Here is a 24475-nt window from a genome sequence, read left to right on the forward strand (position 1 = left end):
ACTCCTGACTAGTTTTCATGCTTCCTGGCAACTGCACTTATGTAACCTTAACGTTTATCGGGAAAAACAAGCTCTCTGGTAGAAACGCGGCGTCTTGCGTGGGTTGATCTCCTGTTATTGTTTCAAACTTTTAATATTTCAGTCTGAGAAGAGCTAACATAAAAGACATGCGCTGTCGGTGCTCTTTTCCCATTACATTTTGTTTGTGGGTTGCCGTTCACAAAATTCCGAGGGATAACTCGATCCATCTTTCATAGGAATCAGTAGAACGCGAATGTGAAATGTCTCATGACAGAAGTTGTTGAATGTTTGCTCCGTGAACTCACTCACGCTGCAGGTCCGCTACTGGTCCGATTTGCGGGTAGGGGACAGTGTTGCAGGTTTGCTTGGCTCGCGGCGTCCTGCTGCCAAGTCGATTTGGCGAAGTTACGATCTTTTTTGTCCGGATCTGTGCTTCTTTTAAATTCTTACTTTATATTGTTACGTGTAGAGAGACACAGACGAAAGAGGCTATTTACAGGCTATATACACTGGACTGGAGCCAGAGCGCCAGGCCGACATTCACTCGCGCCAAGGGCACAGACCCACTTCGTCGTCGTTCTCGCGGTGGCTCCTCTCTCGGGCATCTACCGATAATATCGTAATACTACCCCCCGGCGGCAAAAGCGCCGTCACGGTGCTTTTAAATATGTAAGGCACGTGGAGAGTTGTAGGGCTTGAGTCGGGTGACATGGATAATGTCACTGGTTGCCACACCGGAGGACGTAGTGGGCGTGGCTAGACCAATTTCATAGGTGACATCGGTCACTTGGCGGAGCACGTGATAGGGGCCGGTACAACTGGAAAGCAGAGTCTCACAAAGGCCAACTTTACGCGATGGTGACCAAAGCAACACGAGGGTGCCGGGCGCAAAATGGACATCACGGTGACGAAGGTCATAGTGTCGCCTTTGGCGGCAGGCGAACAAAGCCGGTGAGGCGTAGGCGGCACTGGGGTGCGTCAGAAGGTTCTGCGAGAATCGGCAACTCAAGGCGAAGGGTACTGGCAGAGCAGTCAATAAGAGCAGAATGCGCGGAGAGAAAATCGAGGCCGAGAATGAGGTCGTGGGGGAGCAATCACGGTGAAGAGGACAGGAGTGTGGCGGCCGGCGATGCTAACACGTGCCGTACACATGCCGATGATAGGCACAGTACCGCCATCCGCAACGCGGACGGCGCGTGCCGACACTGGGGTGAGGTGCTCCTCGAGTCGTCGTCGGAAGGCAGCACTCATAATAGAAAGATGTGCCCCTGTATCGATGAGTGCCGTGACAGGATAGCCATCAATGTCAACGTCAAGAAGGTTTTGGTTCGTGTTTAACGTGAGCAGAGGGTTTGAGGGCAGTGTCGACAACGCAGCTTCACCTCCAGAAGCTGCAGTGCCTAGTTTTCCGGCTGGGCCCGGGAGGTGATAGGCGGCGACTGACGGCGAGACTGACGGCGTCGAGGTGAGGGCGAGCGGCTGTAGCGGAGGTTCGAAGCAGGGGCCTCAGCGGCAGTGGGTTCATGGCGGGTGGCATAGGGAACAGAAGGTCCAAAGGTGCGGGAATAAGTGGCGGCGTATGTCCGAGGAGGCGGCGGCCATCGATTGCGGCAGTGACGAGCGACGTGGCCGATGTGACAGCAGTGGAAGCAGATTGGTCTGTCATCAGGGGTGCGCCATTTGGACGGGTTGCGGCGAGATGTGGTAGAAAAGGACTGTCGGGGACGAGGACGGCCGCTAGAGAACTGGGGAACGCTGGGTGTAGATGCTGACCACACGGAGTTCAGACCCATGTTCTCAAATTCCTGCTTGACTAGGCCTGAATCATGGCAATCGTGGTTGCTGGCGGATCGGGAGGCGTCGGATACAGGTGACGTCGTCGCAGGTGGTGGCCTGACGCGGTCGACCCTCACATGTCGACGTAGCAGCGGTGTTAAGTAGCCGCGTGATGTGGTGCGTGATACGGCGGCTCTTGGCTTGTTCAAGGCGAAAGCAGTCTTAAATGATGGCGTCGATTGTCGAGACGTTGCCGAAAACAAGCAAATTGAAAGCGTCGTTGGCGATGCCTTTTAGAACATGGGACACTTTATCGGATTCAGACATAGCATCGTCAGCTTTGCAACATAGAGCCAAGACGTCGAAGGTGTATGAAACGGACGGCTCTGTAGATGTCTGAACACGAGACGCAAGAGCCTGTCTCGCGGAAACCTTGCGGCCAATGGGATCGCCGAGCAGTTCCCGTAGCTTTTCTTTGAAAGTGTCCCAACTGCTTATCTCGTCGTCATGCGTCTGGTACCACACGCGTGGGGTGCCGCCAAGATAAAAGATGACATTGGCGAGCATAATTGTTGGGTCCCACCTGTTATTAGCGCTGGCATGTTCATATAGCTTGATCCATTCGTCAACGTTATGTCCCTCCAGGCCAGAGAACACACCAAGGTCGCGATGTTGGGCAGCCGTGACGATTGGAGCAGTCGGACCAGCCGAAGCCGTTGCAGAGGCGGGCTCGTAACCGGGAGGCATGGTGACAAGCTCGACGTACCGACCACTCCGGAGTTCCTTGGCGAGGACGGGGATCGCTGACCTCCACCAGAATGTTAAGTGTAGAAAGACACAGACGAAAGAGGCTATTTACACTGGACTGGAGCCAGAGCGCCAGGCCCACATTCTTAACTTGTCTTGTGGCCTCGAGAGTGGCGCGTACCCACTATGGGGGATTGGCCAAGAAGCAGGCGGTTTCCCGTATGGTCAGAAGTAGAGACAATCTAGATTTGTATAGTGGAGCGTGGGACGATAGTACTGTAAATTAGAAGTTTAATTGATTATTGTTGGCAATTCCAATAAAATAAGTACACGTGAAGAAATGAAATAATATAAATTATGGATAATTTTAGAAATTCAGCAAGGTACTCTTTTTGTGTCTCTGATGAAATTGTAAACTGCTAGAAAAGCATCCCTGTGGCTGGATCCCAGTGATGTCGCCCCAAAATAAAGAATGGTTGGCGAGGATAGCGAAAGGCTAAGTTTAGTAAATGAGTATTCTAAAAGTTTTCTTTGTCTATAGAAAGCGGCGGCAAGAGAGAAAGTAATGTTCGACAGTTTCAGGCTCACTGCAAAAAGAACATAGAGGGGACACTGCGAGACCAGACCTCTGTAAATAAAAATTTAGAGGAGGTATGCGACATCTCAATTTTGTAAAGGAAACTTCCAATTGCCTTGAAGGACACCAATTAGTATTCCATGGGAAGCCAAGATGGTGGAAAACAGAAGAGGGTGTTAGCATGGATATTGCAGAGTTTTGAGATATAGCGAAATTTCTGTACCTAGCCGCGGTGACATAAGCCAATGTCGGCAAAACAGATATGATTGGGCCGTTCAGGGAAGCTCGTGCGAGAGAATCAGCCATTTCATTCAAATGCAACCCATGATGTCCGGGTACCCAAAGCAAACGTACTTTTTGTACGTACGAAGGCACCATCGAACGAAATGTTCTTTGAATTGCTGAATTTAAAGATGCAGTTAGTGCTGTGCATACAGATATCGAGTCGGTCACAATAACAGCTAATGGGTCATTTTGGGGCAGTTTTCGTAAGGCCCACATTCACTCGCGCCAAGGGCACAGACCCACTTCGTCGTCATTCTCGCGGTGGCTCGTCTCTCGGGTATCTACCGATAATATCGTAATAATATTATGAAGCTTTTATACCTCCTCCCCCCAAGAAAGCGTGTAATAACCACTGTGACCTTGTCTAGGGGCGCTAAGCAGGAAGGCCCGAGTTCGGCGACACTCGTGGTCGTCGTGAGCTCAGGCGACGCCATCCCATGAATCAACTAATCGTATGGAGACATGAAATCTAACTCTCGGGACGCATCGAGTTTAATTGGCTGACGTCACTTCGGCGCCACGTAATGGGCGGTCGGCGCAGACGTACTCACTTGGTGAAACCGTGGGGAGCCCTCTTTCATTTGTTTATCGTTGCAACGAGTGCATATGCCACGCAAGAAACATTAACTAGAAATATTGTTGTACACCTTCTATTACAAGCTTTGTGAATTTATTACAAACGTATTTTAAATTGCTTGAATGCAAAGTCAACGTGTTTAACAATGACTCGTAATTATTGAAATAGATTGAGGAGCCATTCCACTCTGTGAAGGTGGATGGCCAGCGAAGCTGTAGCACATCATACAGCGTTAGACAAGGGTAAATGTATTTATTTTCATAATTTGGTAATTTGGTAATTTGACAGTGACGATAGTTTTGCGCGTACTGTGTTATACACTGATTGGTTCGTTTACAACCTTGGACAGATTCTTGATCGAAGTGAAATCTGTACACGACCGTTGTTGAGTAGTTGAGCGACTTCGATGGCTGGGACTTCAAACCAAACTTTTCTAGCACAAACTGAATGAACCATTTCTTGACTGGTTTTGAAATGTTCAGATTGAAGTCTCCAACGATCATCGCAGGGGTAGTGTCATCAGGGCTAACCCATGCAAAGTGCGTGCTCATGAACTTCTCGATATCGGCATACTTGCAACTGCGAACGCATTCTTTGATAAAGTCAAATCGATGCACGCACGCACGCCGCTGGGTGGTCGGTTGGGCAGGGTTGGTGTGACATCGCAAGCGATATGCGTACAGGCATATCGCTTCAACGCGAAACGCGCAAACCACTCTCTTTTCCTGGGTGTCTACCAAGTTGACATTTCCGAATTCCCTGAGTTTTCCAGGTTTTCCCTGAATGCCTTTGCCGAATTCCCTGAGCGACACAGAACTTTGTTTTTTGTCAAGAGACGGGCTGACACCATGTCGCCCGATGGTGTCACTCGGTGTCACTCTCTAGTAAGCATGCTAAGAAATGAAGAAACGGCTTAATCCAGCTTGAATAGTAAGGGGTAGTGTTTATTTTATTAAAAAAGAAAACAGAAGGGAGGAGTTAGTAAAATGCACAGCGAAAAAAAGATATATTGAAAAAAAATGCGTAAAACTCATTGTGAGACTTCAAATACAAATAAAAGCAAGATGCATACATAAGCAAATATTTTCGAAGATTAGGTATTTGATGGAGACTCCATGCAGAAGGCAAGTCAAGGCGGGAGAATGCCTCTGAATTTTATAGTGACCCATCGTAAATATATAGTAATTAATATTCATCAATTGTAAAGTGAGTCGTGCTACGTTTCTTCAATAAATATATTGTATCACCCCCTCAAATTACTTGGAAAGTTTAGTTATTGGGCCCAAGCATTACAACAAGGGAAGAAATAATCTTTTGCGATTACTGCCGGAACCCCCCACTTCGCTTTCACGAAGGCATTACCCTCTATGAAGGGACGTCAAAGAGGGCAATGCCTTCGTGAAAGCGGTCGTTTGAAGGGATACATTTCACTGAGAAGTGGAAAGGGTGTACCTTAGGAAATCAGAATGTGCAATTTACTCAAAGCCTAATGTTCACTTTCTATTCCTTGTAACCACTACACAGTAATGGCAAAAATAAGTTGCGTTCGCAAATGTTATGCCGTGACCGAAGGGGATATTACGAGGTTCGCAGTTTGTTTCTCCGGTGTTCTTGGTGAGCTAAACAAGGCATCTTGTTTATTTTGAGGGGAAATTAGGGGCATGGTATGGATAAGGTGTAGGCAATGCTCCAAATGGGTGGGTTAAATGCACATATTCAAGTAGAATAGGTATGCAAGTGGTCCATAGCCTTACTAGTCTGTTTTACGAGCGCTGTAAGACTTAGACTGCTGCGCTTGCATAATTACAATAACTGCGATAAAATTGCGCGAACACAAGAGGAGCTATACGCCAAGTTTATGTGCGATGTTAAATGCATGTTGATAAAATACAGCATCGAAAAATTGTGAACAAGTGTTCAAGATTATCACGCTACTGCTATTGTCATGTGACAAGGCAGGACAATATCCTGTGACAAAAGGCAGCGGGTGCACGCGTGTCCCGTGACAATTGCCCCTTCCCACGCTTGTTGAGCTTCACCGCAATAATTTGCGCACGCTTCACCGCGTAATACACCTGTAGTGAGGCGAAGCTGACTTTCGGCAACCGGCATTATGCAACGCGTAGTGCTTTCCGAGCTTCGAAGCCAATCGCGAGGACCCCAAAGGCGGAGTAGGTGCCATTGCTGATAGCGGCAAATTCTTTCAATGAAAAACACGGGACAGAACGGCAAGAAGCTTAATAGCGAGCGCAGAAGCAGCTAGGCCTAGCGTTGCTGCGGTGGTGGCTACGGCTGCCAGCGGATCTGCGTGCGAGAGCGTTCGAGGAGCGACGAGGTAACCAAAACGGTGGCTGTGGTGGCGGTTTTATTAATGCCGTTTCGGACCTGCCATGACGGCAAGAAGTCCGGAAAATCAGATGGCGAAGGGTTCTTGCATCCGAAATTTCAGACATTATTATACATAAGCTCTATGGGGTACGTGGTGGTGACGCGAAGCCGTCCGAATTATCGGGAGTCAGGAAAGTCAGTCGTTGACTAAACACTGGCAACTCCTCGTACTCGAGCCAGCTTTGCCGCTACTTTCTTTCCCTTTCAATAAAATTACAGCTAATTTTCCCTGATAGAACCACCAAATTCCCTGAGTTTCCCCTGAGTTTTTCCAGACTATTGAAAATCCCTGAGAATTCCCGGTTTTCCTGGTTTTCCCGGTTGGTAGACACCCTGCTTTTCAGTCCCAAGCAGTCCGGAACTGTCAGGGACGGATAATCGTAGATTGGCATTTACGTCACAATGCCTCATTGCTGACTGCGCTGATCAGGGTGTTGAAGCAAACCCGAACTGATATTCTTAAAACGTGCCTGAACCCGAACCGCTACTGAACCGAAGAATAATAACGCTTCCGGTTTAGCACGAGACGGTTCAAGCATATGTAGACGCCTCAAGCACAATAGATAAGCGATTCTTCGAAACATATACTTCTACATTTGGCACACCCCACTAGCAGATTGCTAGGACTCACGAGTTGCGTTATGTACATGCGAGAATGGGGACACACCTAGGTAGAGACGCTTGCCCGTACTTTTAAACTCGGCCGTGCCAGCTGTGACCCACCGCAGCAGCTGTTTCAGGGGCTTTGCAGAATTACCTGTTCTGTTGAAGCTCCTAAGTCGGCCATTATAGGTCAACTTGTTGCTATTACTAGATAACTCGTAACACGCATACGCCAGGGCACACGGTGAGCAATATTGACGTTGTTCTCAAGAAGTTACAATAGGAAAAATAACGAGTTTATCAGTACGGCTTCTAGTAGCAATTAATAACACTGCAGTAGCTAATTTCGAAGTAGTCTCCACTTGGGACGACTGCCACCTGAATTCGGCGATTGAACATTTTTTTAGACTGCACCATATCTTCGGGATCGGCCCACATTTTTTGGAGACAGAATCACATCGCGTTCTTGAGCGTGACCTCGATCTGGCCTTGGCTGCGATTGAGCAAATCAATGCTCTAGATCTAAGACACACCGACTAAACAACGCTTCTTCCAAATGTAAATGTACCTTAATTATTGTTTTCATCATCATGAGGCCGACTACGTTACATCGTACGATCTCTTATGCCGCATTTTCACGCTGGCAGCGTGAATCGTGCCTTACGTTTATGCAGTTTCGAAACATATACGCGGCTTCAGAAGGCAGCCACTTTTACATCCTCCTATCTTCGAGAACAAGGACTTCATGTATCATGTGAAAAGTGTGCAGTGATGGCGTTTACCAGAAAATCAATGTCTCCATACGTCATATCCGTCGACGGACAGCTGATCTCGTACAGCCCAAGTCAAACATTTTTGGGGTTGATCATTGACAGAAATCTCTCCTCGACCCCTCATGTGAATTATGTGAGAAAACAACCGACAGGAATTTGCCATTTGTTTAAGTTCCTAGAAGGAAAGACCTGGGGAGTGCTAATACAATCTATGCTGCTACTGTACAGGGTCCTCTTTATTGAATTCCTGCGGTACAGCCTACCGGTCATGTCTAATACCTGCAGAACTAACCTGAATATAATCCAAAACATCCAAGCCCAAGCCCTCAAGATATGCCTTGGTCTACCGCGGAGTGCATCAACGACTGAAGTTATTGCAGTCGCTCAAGATTCCACTCTTAGAACACGCATTACTATTGCAACAATGCGTGTGCACATGAGACACTTCGCCCGAACCCCTACCCACCACCTCGCAAGTCTCCCAGTAGATAGGCCCCACGCGACATTCAGTGCGACTGTCTTCGCGCACCGTGCCTCTCTGAAGTCAGGTTACGCCCCTGCGGCAAGACCTTCCATTCCTCCGTGGTGTGTGCGCCGAACTCAAATAAACCATACAATCCCAGGACTTCAGAAAAAGTCGGACTTGCCGTCATCAGCACTCAAGCAACTAACTTTACTTCTCTTATACGAGAAATGCAGCGACTGCACACACGTCTATACTGATCGATCAACTACATCAACCAGTTCCGGTAGCGCTGTACTTATACCAACAATGAGAATAACCCTGCGGTTCAACACTTCCCATGTCACTACGTCTACAGCTGCAGAGCTCGTGGCTCTCCGCGACGCGCTTCATGTGGTAAATGCTGAAAGTCCTAGAAAATGGGCAGTCTTCTACGATTCAAGGCCGGCCTTGCAATGTGTGCAGTCGTTTCTCCGACATGGAACTCACGACCAGCTCACGTGCGATATCGTGGAATTTGTCCATCACGTAAGAGAAAAACGCCATGATATCTCTTTTCAATGAATACCAGGTCATTGCGGTATCATAGGAAATGACGCAGACAAGGCAGCTCGGACGTCAAACCAAGAAGACCGCTGCGTCCCCATTCCTCTCTTAAGGACCGACGCCGCGAGACAACTTCGCAGTATAGCTCGCACGATCCACTTAGCCGAGTGGAATACCGCACATACAAGGCGCACAAGACTGCACAGACTAAACCCGTCACTGCAACTCAGACCTCCGGCCGGCCTGCACCGACGCGAAGCGTCTCCTCTGTGTTGGTTGTGGCTTGGAGTTGCCTTCACAGATGCCTACTCAGCACTAATTGGAATGGCTGATAGTCCTGCATGTGATGTTTGCGGATGCGAGGAGAACATTGACCACTTATTGTGCCATTGTCCTCAATTTCAAGCACAAAGACAATCTTTGTCTAACACATTGAGGAAATTAGATGATCGTCCTCTGAGTGAACAGACAGTACTAGAGCACCATCGCCATCGATCATCGGCTCTGAAGGCAGTGAAGGCACTTTTGTTCTAGAACGTCTGGTTTGCGCGAGCGGCTTTAACTCAAGTACTGTCCGTACACGACTCTACACCTTCTCTCTCCATTCTCCTTCCCCCAGCGTAGGGTAGCCAACCAGACCCTTGATTGGTAAACATCCCTGCCTTCCTATACTCGTTTCTCTCTCTGACGTACCGAAACTCTCCACCGCCTAAACGTGACGCGCTTCTCCAGCTAGATTTAATGCTTTCCATTAGCACGCTGCTTGAAGCAGCGGTAGAAAAACTTCACCGCTTACCTCGGGGTTACCTTCTGTCTGCGTCGAAACTTCCTGGCGGGCTTTGCGGTCTGGTGGAGGTGGATAGCAGCGAGTGCACCACTTGCTGCGCATTCTGCATCTCGTGCAGTATTCTGGAAAGGGTGGCCGCCCCGTTTCAAAGGGGATGCCAATAAAACACCATCATCATCATCACTTTCGCACGACAGGCACTAGGCCACCGAGCCGGCGCGCGTATACTTGGGTAGCAGCTTGGTTTCGCGGGTTCGTGGGCGGTTGTATGTGTGCGGTCTTTATTCTATGGTTTTACAACTAAGGAAACGCACTAGACCAACAAGCTGCGTTGCGCCTAAAGGCGCAGTTGGCTGAAGTTTTCGTGGGTTTCCTGTCGATGAAAGCCGTTTCAAGCAATGGGCCACCGCTGTAAACGGCGAACGTTGGGATTCCGATATATCAGCTCATCAATTATGCGCCAAACAATTCGTAACAGTTAGGCTTCTGTATTATCTAGCGTATCGTGCGTTAGCCAACAAGGGTGCTTTGGTTAGTTAACTGCATGTTATTACAATTTCTTACTGCATTGCAAGAAAGCTAGGTTATGATTAGCCTTGAATGAAGGTCGAGCAGAGCAGATGCACGACAAAAGCGCGTCACGTTCGCAATGTAGATAGCCTAGCACACGTTTGCATACGCAGGCAGCGCGATCATAGTTGCGTTAATCGCAGTGAGCATCTCATACACGCGCCTAAACGTGTTCACAGATTTCGGCGCACGACATGAAATCTACCGAGTCGGTATTTCAAGCAAACGCGAACGAAAGCGGGAATTCGGCGATGCCGAGCCCGTTGGCGCGGGAAGCACGCGGTACGACGAAGCGTCCGACTTGTCGTTCCAACAACAACCCAAACGATTTCTAAAAAAAAAAAAACGCTCACACAAAATGCGTCCTCGGATTGGACGCTGGACGAGTGAAAAAATCCTCGATGTCGTCGTACGACGGCCGGAGCGATCGGACGGCCGCGGCCAACAGCGCAGATTTCGCGGGTCCATACACAGCCCACATCGCCGTAGGGCCGTTACCTCACCAGTCCCATCAACAAGCCCGGGCAATCATTCCTATCGCCACTCACGGATTGTGGCTTACTATTCGGCTACATTGCGTCTTTCACATGAAATAGTAGTTATTGGAAAAACTTTATGTCGAATTTGGGTCTCTTCCGTAATGCAACGTCCAGTGCTAAACCACTGGCGTGATGATTGTTTTTCTCCGAAGGCATTTCGTCTCGCAGATGAAAAGCAAACATCGACCATCTCAGCGAGCCGGCTTGCCTGGCTTGCAAGCATAGTACGTCTCGTTTGCCATTCGCACCGACGACACCATTTTTTTTTAGCCTACGCTAAGAGGAAGCTTAAGTTCGGAGGCTTCTATCTAAATACATGGGAAAGGAGAAATCATTTTTTTCTCGGTAACCACTGCATCAAACTTCATAAGGGTTCTTGCATTTAAACGGTGAAGTTAAAGTATAGTGACTGTGGGTAACAAATATTTTATTTAGGCCGTCAGTGTTTTAATAAAAATTGTTCAATGCAAACTGTGAGAAAACGATACCATCAATTTCACAATTCTGTAGCTTAGCAATGAAACGCGATATCATAATAATGTAATTTTTTAAAATAATATTACATCTAAAGTGGACAAAACTGGTGTAATATATGGCTTTCAAATAGAAGTGTGCGAACAGGTATTTTTCCGACCGTATTGCATAGTGCCAGAAGCGAAGTGAATCGAATGCATTTCGAATAGTTTTCAAATAATGAATAGCCGTTATGACAAATAACTTAAAACGATCTTCACAGCCCAGCATTCTTAATGTTAGAAAGTCACGAAGGTGTACGTTAAGAATCGTTGTTTATTAAGAGCCCTAATGTGACATTGGGCGTTTCTCCGCATGCACAGGGCTCTTGAGAGACTGCGAATGGTCGCTGCACGGCGTATAAAGTATGACTACCTGAGTGACGTAGCCTGTTCCACTACGCGAGTTCTCATGTTTTATGTCTATTCTATGCCCGCGTGAGCGTAAAGATTTACCGTAGTATTGCTCCAATTTTATGTCTATTTGAGCGCAGTTTTCATTATGAAGTATTCGAAAGACATTTGTGCACCCTCGCCGCCTTCCTCCCATGCGAGCGCGAGAACTCACTGCCGTATCTGGCCGCCATACCTCTCGGCCAACAAGCACAAGCTTTTGCTCAAACCTATAGCGGACTGCGCGTGGCCGCGATCTTCTCGCACTCCGACTTAGCACGGAACATCACAGTGACAGCGGCGGCGGAAATTCGCCTGCGGTGTCCCTATAAGCGCTATCGCAATAAAGGTAAGTAGTTCAGGTCTCCTTTCAATATAATATTCCCTCTGTAAGCTCCCACACAGGCAAACCGCACGTGCGGACCAGAATACAAGTTTCGTAGCACGAAACACAGAATTGCTAGCACCGTCTCTTGAAGCGTTGCGAGATCTGACAGCTACCGTTTGGCGTCAAGGTACCACCCGAGTACAGTTACGCGCCGTAATTCGAGAAAAAAGAGCGCGCAGGGCGACACGGGCACACTTTTCATTTAGACGTGTTGCATTGGCACAAAGTGATGCGCCGATCCTTCGGGTGCGTGTCAACGTTTGCGATCGTCCTGTCTCATTTCAGTATGCTTAATATTCCACTAAAAGCCCGTGCCTCCGCTTAAAATTATGGTTATACCGCTGCTGCATAATGATAAAGACGGTCGGGCGACACCACTCGGCGTTGTGGTTGCATGCTTGGGCATGCGCCCGCGGACAGAGGAACAAAAGGCACGGCTACCTTGCGGCGCTGAAATTTTCCGGGTCGGCAGCAGTGCCGGAACCTGCGTCCGCTGGGAAAAATTGCTCAATCGAAAGCACCATTGGCCACTTACCCGCCATTACTTTGCGCAGAACACAAACGATCGCCGAGGTACCTAGGCGGGCGGCAGCAGTTCTTCCGCACTAAAGTACAAAAGTGATTTACGTACAATTAGAGGAACAAAGGCCGGGTAACCTCGGACGACCGCCGCACGACGCTGCCGGCTTCCGAGTACCACTGAACTCGAAATAGTACCGCCACACATTTTTCTTTACCACCGTGCCGCTCATTGGATAGTTTATTGTCATGTGACGGTCTGCCATAAATGTAAGGAGGAAGGAAATAAGTCAGAAGGAAGCATTACGTGACGAAGCCCGCCTAACCTTACTCTTTCTGAAGCCATATCCTTCATTCTTTCCCTTCTCCATGTTTTTTTCCCCTCAGAAACTCAGCCCAACAAGACATCCTGCAGGCCATAGAGGAGCTGCAGGCGCTTGGCGGCATGCATAGAGGAAGGAACTATTACTCCGTGATGCTCCGCGGAGCTCAGCCCAGTGCGCTTGGTTGCCGGTGGGTTTTAACGGATACGTACTCGCGCGGCCCGAGAATGTTTCTCGCTATGGAGCACGGCCGATCCCGACGAGAGCGCGCGCGGGCGTTGAGACCGGCTTGTGCATGGAGCAAGCAAGATCTGAGGAGGGTTACCACGTCACTCTTTGTGAAGCTAAATCTCGCTGGAAGTCGGCGTTACTGAGGCCTTGTGTCAAGCACGAGACGTCCATTTGAAGGATCGCCAGCCGTTCGTGCGCAGGCGTGAATAAGAGCTGGCGTGAGAGAGAAAACCTGGGGGTTTTTGCTCCTTGAATATTGGGGGCGAGCTCCACCACTGGAAAATCTGGCGCCACCGCCGGCGTGGCGTGGCATGAGGGATCACGTGAACACAGCGGCCGCGTCGTCTGCTTCAGAAGCGCCGAAGCGAGCTGAAAACGAAAGCTTAAAGTCCCACCTGCGCTAGCGGTTCTGATTAAGTGGTGAGGCTTTCCCCGCCGTGGCTGTCTGCTTGACAACATTTGAAATCACTATAATAGGTAGTGGCTGGCTTTGGAGGCATGCAGCATGGTAGGGTACTGCTCGGTGCCGCAGTGCCGGACGTACGCTACGGAGCCCGGTGTCAGCCTTATTCACACGTAGCCGCAGGGCAAGGAGCTGCGTGAAGCTTGGCTGGCGAAACTTAGAGCAGGCAGACAGCCATCGGCTACAACTTAGATATGCAGCAAACACAGGCGTGAGGAATATTTGTGCTACGGCGCCGGGACTGCGATGTTCGGTGAGCAGCAGAAAACGCGCACTGAGACGTTCGCCCGCGCTCGCTGCCCAGCTAATGTCAGGACGGTCTGGTCTATGAACTTGTTGATACTAGATACTGGCAAGTTCACTTGGAAGGAAAAGGAGCGGTATGACGCACATTAAAAAATGCATGGCATATGGTCATGTTCGTGTTATGAACTAATGCACTTGATTACGAAAAAGAAGCAGAGGGAAATCGCACGCTGAGGAGACCGATAAACATAAAGTGTGACGCAACTTGAGAAGTAATATTGAAATGTCCAAGAATTCAGAAGACAAACAAAGTTGAATCGTCGCGACGCCACATCACAGTCGCCGTATAGGCGACAAAGTCTCTGTAGCGAAATTATTTTTGAACAGTTCTGATAGCGTCCGCGCAACAATGGTTGCTAGTGTGCTGTCAAAGGCTCATATGCTGCGGCCTAAAGCTCACGGCATGGTGCGCAAACGCGCTCACAGCGAGAGCCAAACATTGTGCGTGGACATGCATGCAGACGCGCAATCGGTCGCTGCGAAACCGTGCGATCGCTGCATTGAGGTTTCATTCTGTTATGCTCCATTCGGTTATGCAGACAGCCCACTATAAGAACATATTTCACATAGTTTACTCTCAGTGTTTGACTACCTTTCACGCAAGAAGCCGGTTCGGGAGACTCCATCGCGGCGACCGCGCGCAGCGGCGTTCACGGTACGTATTCGGTAAATAGATGGCGTCTGTAAACGAGTCTGTGCTTTCTGTTAGCCCAAGATTACTATTTAGACAGTAATAACGTTACCTCGTTTTGAGTGTACTTACAGAAATGTACAGCAGGGCTGCCGCGTGGTGTTTTTGTTAAGCGCCGCAAGCCAAACATATATGAGGAGCGCGCCGCGTGATCCCTCATACTACGCAAAGGTGGCGTTTCCGACAGATGGCGACTCCGTAAGTCATCGCCCCCATATTTGACTCTGCCTAGGCACCACGGAGGAGGATTCATAAGGCCCAACCACACGCAGCACGGGATACGCGTTTCGCTATGCGTACACATAAGCGTACGCGTCTGCGAGCGCGTTAGCTTGTGATGAAGGGAAAGGCGGCCAGCCACACTTTACGCGCACACATGCGCGCTTCGCTGCGCGTAGCACAGGGCTGGCAGACCAGCGGCCCAGCTATGGCGGAAACGTTCGTCTTTCGCTTTGAGAGAAGTTTATCCTTAATTTCGTTATGACTAGTCTTTTCTATTTAATTTATCAATGTTAGTGCTACTATATTGCTTTTAAGTTGATAAATGTGCGCCGTTTGTATCTACACATCCTTATAGCGAGCAAAGCTACATCAATGATCAACATCACGCGCGATAGCGTCTGCTTGCCCACGACTGCAGCTGACAACTGCGGGCGACCTCGCGCGACACTGCGCTCGAGCTTTTGCTTAGCCGTTTGCTTCGCCGGCTTCAGCGTTCTCTGCCCGCAATGCACCACATGAGAAAGAAGCTTTTGCTGCTGCTGCTCTTGCAAAGACGGCGCGAGCGCAGAAAGCGTCTGCAGCGACGTTGGTGGGTACGGCCCGTCTTTCAACGGCGTAGAGAAGGACTTTACGGCTGTGATGAGTAACTTCTTTCCTTTCGATGATCTCTACTGTGGTAGAACTAGCAGCCAGTGTTTGGACAAGGGGACTTCTCTTCGTCGGTACAGCAATTACTTATCAGCGTTTTTAAGTGCTGTCAGGATTGGGGGCTCAATCCCATCGCTCGTGATCCGTTGTCAAGATCGGAATCCGGCATGAATTCGAAGGTAGCTGGCCCATGCCGTCGTCCAACTTATCCACGCTGAGGACATTGATGAAGGGAAGAACTGCTTCTCATCGAGAACGAGGAATATGCCTTTATTTACAGTATTTAAATCAGTCTAACATGACTGCTTGAGAAAAGTGCATCAGTCTAACATGACTGCTTAAGAAAAAGAGTGTCAGTCCAACATGACTGCTCAAGAGAAGTGTGTCGAGCATTCGCACCACAGCAGTTTTTAAACACTCGTTCCTCCCGCGATACAAGGTGACGCGAACGTTCGTTTACTCATTGTACATTCGCCGCCGCCCCGCAGAACAGTTTACGCACACAAAGGCGCACACATTCCGATGTCCGGAGCCGACGTCAGAGGGGAGCCGTTCCGGGTAGCTCGTTGTCCTGCGTCCCGCTCGGCGCGTGGGAAGCGACAAAAAACGGCTTCCCCGCGGCAGCTCGCGCACGCGTAGCAGATCAGGTCCGCGCTGGGGAGTTCGGGCACAATAGTTCGTCCGCCGAACTCATTCCGTCACAACGGCGATGGGGCTAGAGGATGGCGGCGGTTTTCTGCACAAAGCCCGCTTCATCGAACGCATCCTAGATGAAGCGACGGAGAGTGGGGGATGCGCGTCTCGTTCCCCAGTCGTAATTGGGTGGCAATCCTGCATTGCAGCTCGCCATTCTTAACAGTGCGCACATGTACGAGACATAAGTTAAAGGGTTAAAATTTTAATGCGGGGATCGTACTACAAGCCGCGCCGGAGGCACGCAGATCGTATATTGGATGCGCGGTGACGATACTTCACGCCGCTTCAACAGCCGTGAAGGCCTTCTGTCAAGTAATAATGCACCATTTTTTACAGATGCAACGGATGCGCCAGGATGACCACGAATTTTTCTACAAGTTCTTTCGCATGACGCCGCAGCTCTTTGAAAAGCTATTGAGTTCTGTCACAGAGGACCTCACATGGCGGCACCACATTCGAGAAACCCCTGGAGCCTGGAGAACGACTTGCTATACCACTGAGGTTTGTAAAGTATAGTTGCCCCTACAGTAATAATGTGCGATGGGAGAAATACAAAGGAACGCCGTTGCTTTGTCATTTAATGTATAATTTATTTTATTTTATTTATTTACATAATACTGCCCGCCACCTTTCGGCATCCAAAGCAGGGAGGGGTCAAAAACATTGAAGCAAAACAAAAGAAAGAACGAAGCAACTGACAATGAGCATGCATAAAAAATACTAATACGTAATCTAGTTCATTATATAAAACTAAATATTTATTATCTCATAAAAACATGAAAAATGGGAAACAGAACACTGATTTATGAGAAATAGTAATGAAGCTACTGACAATGCGCGTGTAAAAAAGATACCTGAAAAAAAATTATGACGTGATCACAGAGATTTCTCCGAGAACGAAAGAGCAGGTTAGCAGAAAGAGTGATGTTATACCAGGCACTCATTCAAAGAACATGTGTGGTATTGGCTATGCCGCCTTCATAGCGCAGGAAAAAGAGCTAGGAATCTGGTAAATAAACGTTTTTTTTAGAGTAGTATGCACAATTTAGAGCAGTGTACACATTTTTCTTACGCGAACATTAGAGACGTAAATTAAGAAAGGGAAAATCAGACATCCACTAAATCGTAGCAATTGCTACAAAGGAAGCCCATACAGGTTCTTCGAAAGAAAATCCTCGACGCTAAAGTGCGTCCTGGTCTGGATTTCGAAGCCGGAACCACCGCCTTTCCGGAGCAGCCGTTCTACCATCTCAGCTAACCAGGCAGCTAGCAGATGTCAGGACGAAGACGAATATTTGTCGACAACTCGAAGCAAAGGCAAGTGTTTGACGTAATAGTTCTGCGGAAACCAGCAAGGTGGAGAGAAGTAATTATTGAAATGAAAATCAGACATCCACCAATCAGACCTGTAAACGAAAGGGGGTGCGCGGGTCGTAAGAAATCATTCTACGTTTCCGACATCCAACACTTACACAATATCCCCATGGACCACAGATATCTGGTGGATATCCGATTTAGATCCGAACGTCCACGTCCGGGAAACAATATCCGTGGTACGAACAGGCGGCCTAGTTCTTGGGACATAACATAATGTCCGCATACTTTGATACGGTGGACGTCCATAGGATGTTTGTTTATGGATTGATCAGCGGTGTGCTTCCCGTGGATGTGCGCATAGGAATGCCTTGCAGCGTCCATTGATTTATGCCCTGGACATAAGCACAGACGCGAAGCTACAGGCGATGGTTACGATGATTTAATTCAATATTCATATCTCCCAAAAAGAGCTATTCGAATTCATATTGCAAGTGACCGTCGCCATAATATTAATCTCCTAGGTAGAACACTTGGGAAAAGACGAAATTCGCTGATTCACTTATTTTGCATTTAAGAGCCCGGACTTTGAACACGGGCTAAAGAAAATTTGACCTAACACTTAAGTGCGGATTTTTACCTTTATGCACGGCCTCGCGCACCGTCCAGGGTGTGGAGTACTAGGGCATCATTCCATAAACAACAGTATGCTAAAGTCCACGCGTTTATTCTGTTCTGTTCTGAGCGAATGAATGTTTGTATTGTTAACAAAACCGATGTTCTTGTTCGGCGTATTAGGGTGATTCACCAAGCCGTACCATCGTACTAGAACTTTTTTTCGTTTTTTTTTTCAGCAACATGGATTATGCGCATTTGTACTCTGCTCAAAATACTAAAATTTTTTAAAAGATATTTTGTATATTTTAATAGGCTTTGTGGCATTTCGGTTTTAGTAGTTTACGTTACTCTTTTGTAATATGCACCTTCAATCGTCATAGTCATCAATGTGTGAAGCGACGAACGTGCCATCGCTGAACGTGCGCGCCGATTCACTGGGTTCGGCGGGTGCCGTATCGCGTCTTATTCTTGAGTGCAGGTGCCTTTCTCGCGCACCTTTCAACTGACGCACTGCTACCTTGCACTTTGGAAACGCGGTGATAGATCTTTTGTTCCGTGCGTGTGATCTAAGGGCCAGTTTCTGCGCGGGGAGTACCGACTCTCTTCACAAAAGTGCTGTTAGGGCTATTGTTAGTAGGCCTATTGCGTACAAGTAAAACTGCTTCGTTCTCGCTTCCTACGCACCGAATGTCGCGACCACCCGACAGGCGTGCTTGCGAGAAGGCAAGTAGGGAGACAAGAAAAGTTATTGATGTTTTTGCGAAAGAAGGAGTTCAGGGGGGTTGTGAAAGTAGCCGGCATGACTCGGAGTAAATAGCATTCGTTGAACCTCTCGAATCACCACGTGACAGCAGTGGGAACAGCTTAGAAAGCTTAAATCGCTCAATTGCGGAATTTGAAGAGCACTGTTGCGAAGACCTCACGGCCGTAGACGCAGATGACGGGGAACAGTAGGTAGAAGTCAATCTTGAGTCTGCTCACTTTGGTGCTTACAGCAGTAGTGACAGTAAAGAGCGCACAAGCGTACATGATGGACTGCAGGATTCCTTGCGTAAATGGGCAAACGAATATGGTATCAAAAGAAGGGCGTTAACAGCTTTGCTGAACACGCTAAGGACACAGGGGGGACTTTCTCAGTTACCGGAGGACGGTCGTACACTTATGCAGACCCCTCGAAAAAACCTGGATGAATTTCCCCTTTGTGCCTAGGTGCCAGGAAAGTATTCTCATTTCGCACTTGCGTTGGGCTTTCAGCGTTCATTGTCTCATGTAGAAAAGCTGCCAGCTGTAATTCCACTCTCATTTAATGTAGATGGCGTCCGCTTGTCAAAGAGCTCCAAAATGCAACTGGGGCCCATACAGTGCTTGCCCCGTGGTTGCGGCAATGTGCCACCATTTGTTGTGGTGCGTTTGCTGGACAGTCTAAGCTATCCTCGTCAAATGATTTTCCTGAGGCCTTTTGTTCGAGAGCTGCAAACTTTGCTTGTGCGAGGTATGAATATCAATGGCGACACTGTTCAGGTGACAGTTGGCTCGATCATCTGTGATGCTCCAGCGCGAGCCTTCATTACTATGACAAAAGACCATGGAGGGTACAGTGATTGCGCAAAGTGCACAGTCGAGGGATCTTACATAAATGGAAAAGTAGTATTTTGCGACATCGACTGTCCGTTACGAACGGAGGAGAGTTTCAGGGAGCAGCATGATGTTGAACATCACAAGGGACAATCTGGCCTGTTGTACCTGCCCATTGACATTGTAAATGACCTCCCACTTGATTACTTGCATCTCGCATTACTGGATGTCGTGCGGAAATGGCTCCAGTTGTGGATTTCTGAACCACTGCGGGTTCCTTCGGGACCTCTGGATAGGCACACATTTAATGAATAGAGCAAGCTGCTAAATCCTCACATTTCTAGTGAATTTCCCCGTAGGCCACGCGGACTCGACGAGCTCGACCGCTGGAAGGCAGTCGAGTTCCGACTTTTTGTATTCTACACAGGCCCGTTGCTTCTCAATTTCTGCCTTCGAAATTATCTGCACCAGCACATTTTGCGGGTCCATGCTTCGTTATCTACACTTGCAAACAAGGAGCTGTGTCGTGACCATGCTGGTTATGCCAATGAGCTCTTGAGAGCTCATTGGCATAACCATAATCAGAGTTCAGGTAAGTCACGTGGCATTTGGTCATATGCCATTTTGGTTTTTCCACCAGATGGCCCTGCTCTCTGCGCATCTCGACGAAACCTCTGGCGCAATATTTTTTTCTCTGCAGAACTGGCGCGTGCGTCAATGAAAGCACGTACTTCCGCGATTTCGTTCGCGCAACGTGTTCACCTAAAATGGACAAAGCAACATTCAACGAGGTCCTAATAACAGAAGTGGAGAAGTTGCGTGCTGTGGGACGTACGCGACCGCAATTACAAGAACAACATCAAACGTGGCCAGGCTTGGCGAGCTATAGCAGATACCCTCAGCGTAGACGGTATAGCAGATGCCCTCAGCATCCCCCTTAATAGTAGCAATCGCCTCTTCTGCTCGGTAGTAAGCGACCGACACTATTTTCTATGTGAAGTTGTAAACAAGCAGCGGCCTCTCAGCATGCGAAAGGTACACAGTCGCAGTTTCGCACACAATCTTCCTGCTTGAATTTAAGTTTGATAAATACAGTTTGGACAAAAATTTCGCTGTATAATTACACTAAGATTATTTTATTGTAGTGTTCTGTAAGTTTAACAACATATATATGGAGTAACAGACAGTTCGTGTCATTGGGAGTTATGTTGTCTGGCAACCCGGCAAACGCGGCGCGAAAGCGCCGCTCCCTTTCTTCGTGCGGGTGCTCGCGCGTCTTCGGCAACGCGTGCGTTCGCCGCGCCTGACGTTTTTCGCTCGCGGAAAACGTGCCATGCGGTTCCAGCTTTAGACGAGATATCGCATGGGGGAGACGACTTCGTATGAAATAATCCCAGCGTCTTCGGTCATCAGAAGAAAGCCTTCCAGTTCCCATGAGTGTGGCGAAAGGACACCGAGGCACATGACAGATTGCGGCGATTTACGGCCGGGTTAACAGCGGCAGCTGTTCCCCAGCGTCCTCAGCCTCGGCAAGAACCTTACTGTCGCACAGACGCGTAACATCGCACAGAACAACATTTGTTTAATCAAACAGTTCAAACCATGGAGGAAGGAAAGAAGATATGAGAGAGCATCGCGCAACACGATTGAAGCAAAGTGCGCCGTCCAAACACGTGACCAGAGTTACAGGCAATATGCGACTAAGATACAGGCAGAGCAGCCGAGCAGCTGCCGGCCGAGCGCGCAAATATTAAAGACTACCCATTAGGTGCGAGAATTTGGAGTGGCGTCCTCTCGCGAGTGACCTCACGGTCGAGAGGTCGCTCGCTCGGCTGCCGCGCGCGCTCGTTGCCTTCGTGCATGCTTGGGGTATTGGCGGCTCGAAAAGTACGTACTGAAGGATATTTTAACGCGACAGTGTTAAGGAGCTCGTGTCGCAGAAAAGCCGGTGTCATCAGCGTCGGTGTCGGCGCGTTCACCGTGAGTGATAAATCCGGGAAGCCACTTCATAAATAAAAAACAACTTGCAAGATGGGCTGGGTGGAAATCGAAGCAAGGTCTCCGGAGTGCGAGACGGATACGCCAGCACTCAGCCACGAGTTTTTCTTTATTGCCGGCTTTGACATACACAAACAATACACAAAAGCACATGTCAACAAGGATTTTGCTGGTACGAAATATAAAAATTTTTTTCACTGCTGCAAGTTTATCTAGCATGTCAATCCATGTCGGCTGTTAAGGGAGGGCCCGATGGGCATCCCTGAACCGTACTACAAATTCAATGAAGTGATCACGTTTAGGTCGTGAATTGACATCAGCATTGTTGAACTGCGTTCTAGCTTTCCGCGAACTGTGGAGGCCCAGGAGCATTATAGCGTCATACGAAAAAGCCTCCGTTTCTACCGGTAAGAATCTTATTCCATGTGGATCTAAAGGTAACTCTTTCTTTGACGTCATTTGTAGGACATCCCACAAAAATATGGGATCCCAGCAATCTAGAAACGCATGCTCTATCGTTTCAGGTTTCTTGCATAAGAAGCAGTTAATGGACCACGGGACGAAAATACCCCTGTTATGCATCCATGTTTTAACTGATAATGTGTTAGTGTGTAGTTTAAAGAAAAAAAGTTTTTTACGAAAGGGTGTACTGGCATTCTTTTAAGCCTTTTGAGGACATCTCCTGGGCCTCCACGGTTTGACATACGGTAAACCGGTACAGGGAGCATAGTGTCACTTAAGTCCTTATACAGTTTGTTCCTAGTAATATTGGCGAGATACTGCACTGAAAACCGCACATGCAACATTCTGTACGCAAGCACGACTTCTCGCAGGTAACCTTTAACGGCACCATGCATTGCTTCACACGAGCATACAACAAATCCTGGAAGGTGACGACATAAAAGCACTTGCATGACTGTGCGAAGGAACACATCATTCTGATTGCAAAGGTACATAAAGCGCGACACAACTTGTGCCAACCCAAGGCCCTCTTTCTGTACTGGAAAGAACAAGTTTGTGCGGCTGGTCCTTTCCCAAGTCGATGCCCATATGAAAATGGCGAAGATACAGTGGATTTTTTGCATGTTGATCCGCGAAGCACACAGCCCATTCACGACATACCATATCTTGGACGTAAGAAATAGGTTACAGACTGTGGCGCGCGAGAACATTGACAGCTGTCGCCCCTGCCACGCGTTAGCCTTTTCCTTTGTTCTCGCCACTTGTTCATTCCAGTACGACTCAGGGTCGCGATAAGAGTCGAGAGGCACGCCTAGGTAGGTTGTTGTAGTGGTTGACCACCGAAGTCCAGCGAAGTAGTCTGGCGTTTCTTCCCATTCACCGTGCCAAAACCCATAAATCTTCTCCCAGTTTATTTGCGCTCCGGTGCCTAGCAGAAGGATTCAACTACCGCCACGGCCTCACAAATACTATTTCTATTTGAAGAGAATATGGCGATGTCATCGGCATACGCCAATATTTTCACCTGTGTTGACTGTAGCCTGAAGCCGGTTATCCGTTCATTGTTTTGGATGACCTTTCACAAAGGCTCAAGGTAAGCCGCGAATCGCAGGGGCGACAGCGGACATCCCTGCCTGACGCGGACCTGACAATGACCTGAGTTCAGAAGTTAGCATACGCCATCCTGACACTGCCTGTTATTACGCTTCCTGCGTTGGAGTTATCCAATATGGCGAAGAGAATATCGTGGGAAGCACGGTCGAAGGCTTTAGCGAGATCTAGTTGGATCATAGCCACTCAATCGCCAAATACATCACAACATTCTAGCACGCTTCGAGCTACGTGTATGTTCGTGGCGATGCTTCTACCCTTTATACCACAGGTCTGATGCGTGTCAACCAGCTTTGTTATCACACCCTGCAATCGTTTGGCCAACACCTTCATAAATATCTTTTAGTCGACGCTGGTAAGGCTTATGGGGCGATGAGACCCCACCAACTGGTGTTTTTCAGGTGCCTCAGTTTTTGGGATGAGAACGATGTGCGAAGTTGTGAAGGACAGTGGTATATATTTTTTGCTTATACGATTCGGCGATAACTGAGTAGAATCTGGGCTATAATTGTTTTGAATGTTTTATAAAATGCTACTCCTAGGCCGTCAGGGCCGGGTGCTTTGCCAACAGGTAGTGCATCTACTGCATCCTCTATTTCTTTCATGGAAATTGGTTGTTCCAAACACGTTCTTCATCCAGCTTTGGCACTAACGACAGAAATTCCGCTTGAAAGCCCCCTATAACGGTGCACGGTTGACCGAGCAATTGTTTGAAATGATCAGCGACGACGTGTTTGATTACATTGCGGTCCTCCGAAACGTCATTCCCGCTTCTTATTTGCCGTATTTCCTTATTGCAAGCGTATCGTTTTTCGTCCGATAACAGACGTTTTGTGGGCGTTTCACCGGCCCACAGCTTCTCGGTCCGTGCATGAATAACCGCCGCTCTGTTTTTGTGCATCAATTCTCTCCAACTGAATTTTTATGTTCCTTAATTCGTTGGTTTAAGTACCTGGTTGGGAGCATTCTCTATGAAATTCAAGTTGCTCACGAAGCAGTGTTTCGTTTCTTTTGTCTTCATAACGCAATGTGCCACTTCTTTCGATGGCTTTCATTTTTACTAATTGCTTAAGCTCCTCCCACTCTACACCAATACTTAAAGGTTGGACTGTGAGTAGCTTCTTTAGCTCCTCATCTACATCCTTAACGAAACCTTGATCCTCCATCATTTTCGCATTAAGTTTCCAAATTTCCCACTTGAAGTACTTTGTTTTCTTTTTTATCAAAGGTTGCAATAACTAGACAGTGGTCACTGAAAGACGCTGGCTTAACCTCGTACGATGTGCATAGTGGCACAAGTTAAAACGACACGTACAGCCTGTCCAATCGTACATGGCTATCGCCTTGAAAATGT

The 24475-nt window shown here is 48.2% G+C and overlaps 1 protein-coding gene across 2 annotated transcripts in view; it reads right to left on the reverse strand.

Moving 5' to 3' along the window:
• LOC135920877 (BTB/POZ domain-containing protein 6-like) overlaps positions 1-12594 on the reverse strand; it is a 30061-nt gene extending 17467 nt beyond the window's left edge. Inside the window, exons 1-2 of one of the 2 annotated variants that reach the window (XM_065455139.1) lie at positions 12481-12594; positions 9553-9665 (exon numbers count right to left, since the gene is read on the reverse strand). In XM_065455139.1, coding sequence (XP_065311211.1) covers positions 9553-9665; positions 12481-12487 — 120 coding nt within the window. In that variant the 5' untranslated portion in view covers positions 12488-12594. Of the gene's footprint in view, positions 1-9552; positions 9666-10466; positions 10491-12480 lie in introns of those variants that run through there. The other variant, XM_070522870.1, reaches the window with a different exon arrangement.
• Positions 12595-24475: the final 11881 nt, after the last annotated feature.

This window comes from Dermacentor albipictus, chromosome 8 (assembly GCF_038994185.2).
Source record: "Dermacentor albipictus isolate Rhodes 1998 colony chromosome 8, USDA_Dalb.pri_finalv2, whole genome shotgun sequence".
NCBI lineage: Eukaryota > Metazoa > Arthropoda > Arachnida > Ixodida > Ixodidae > Dermacentor > Dermacentor albipictus.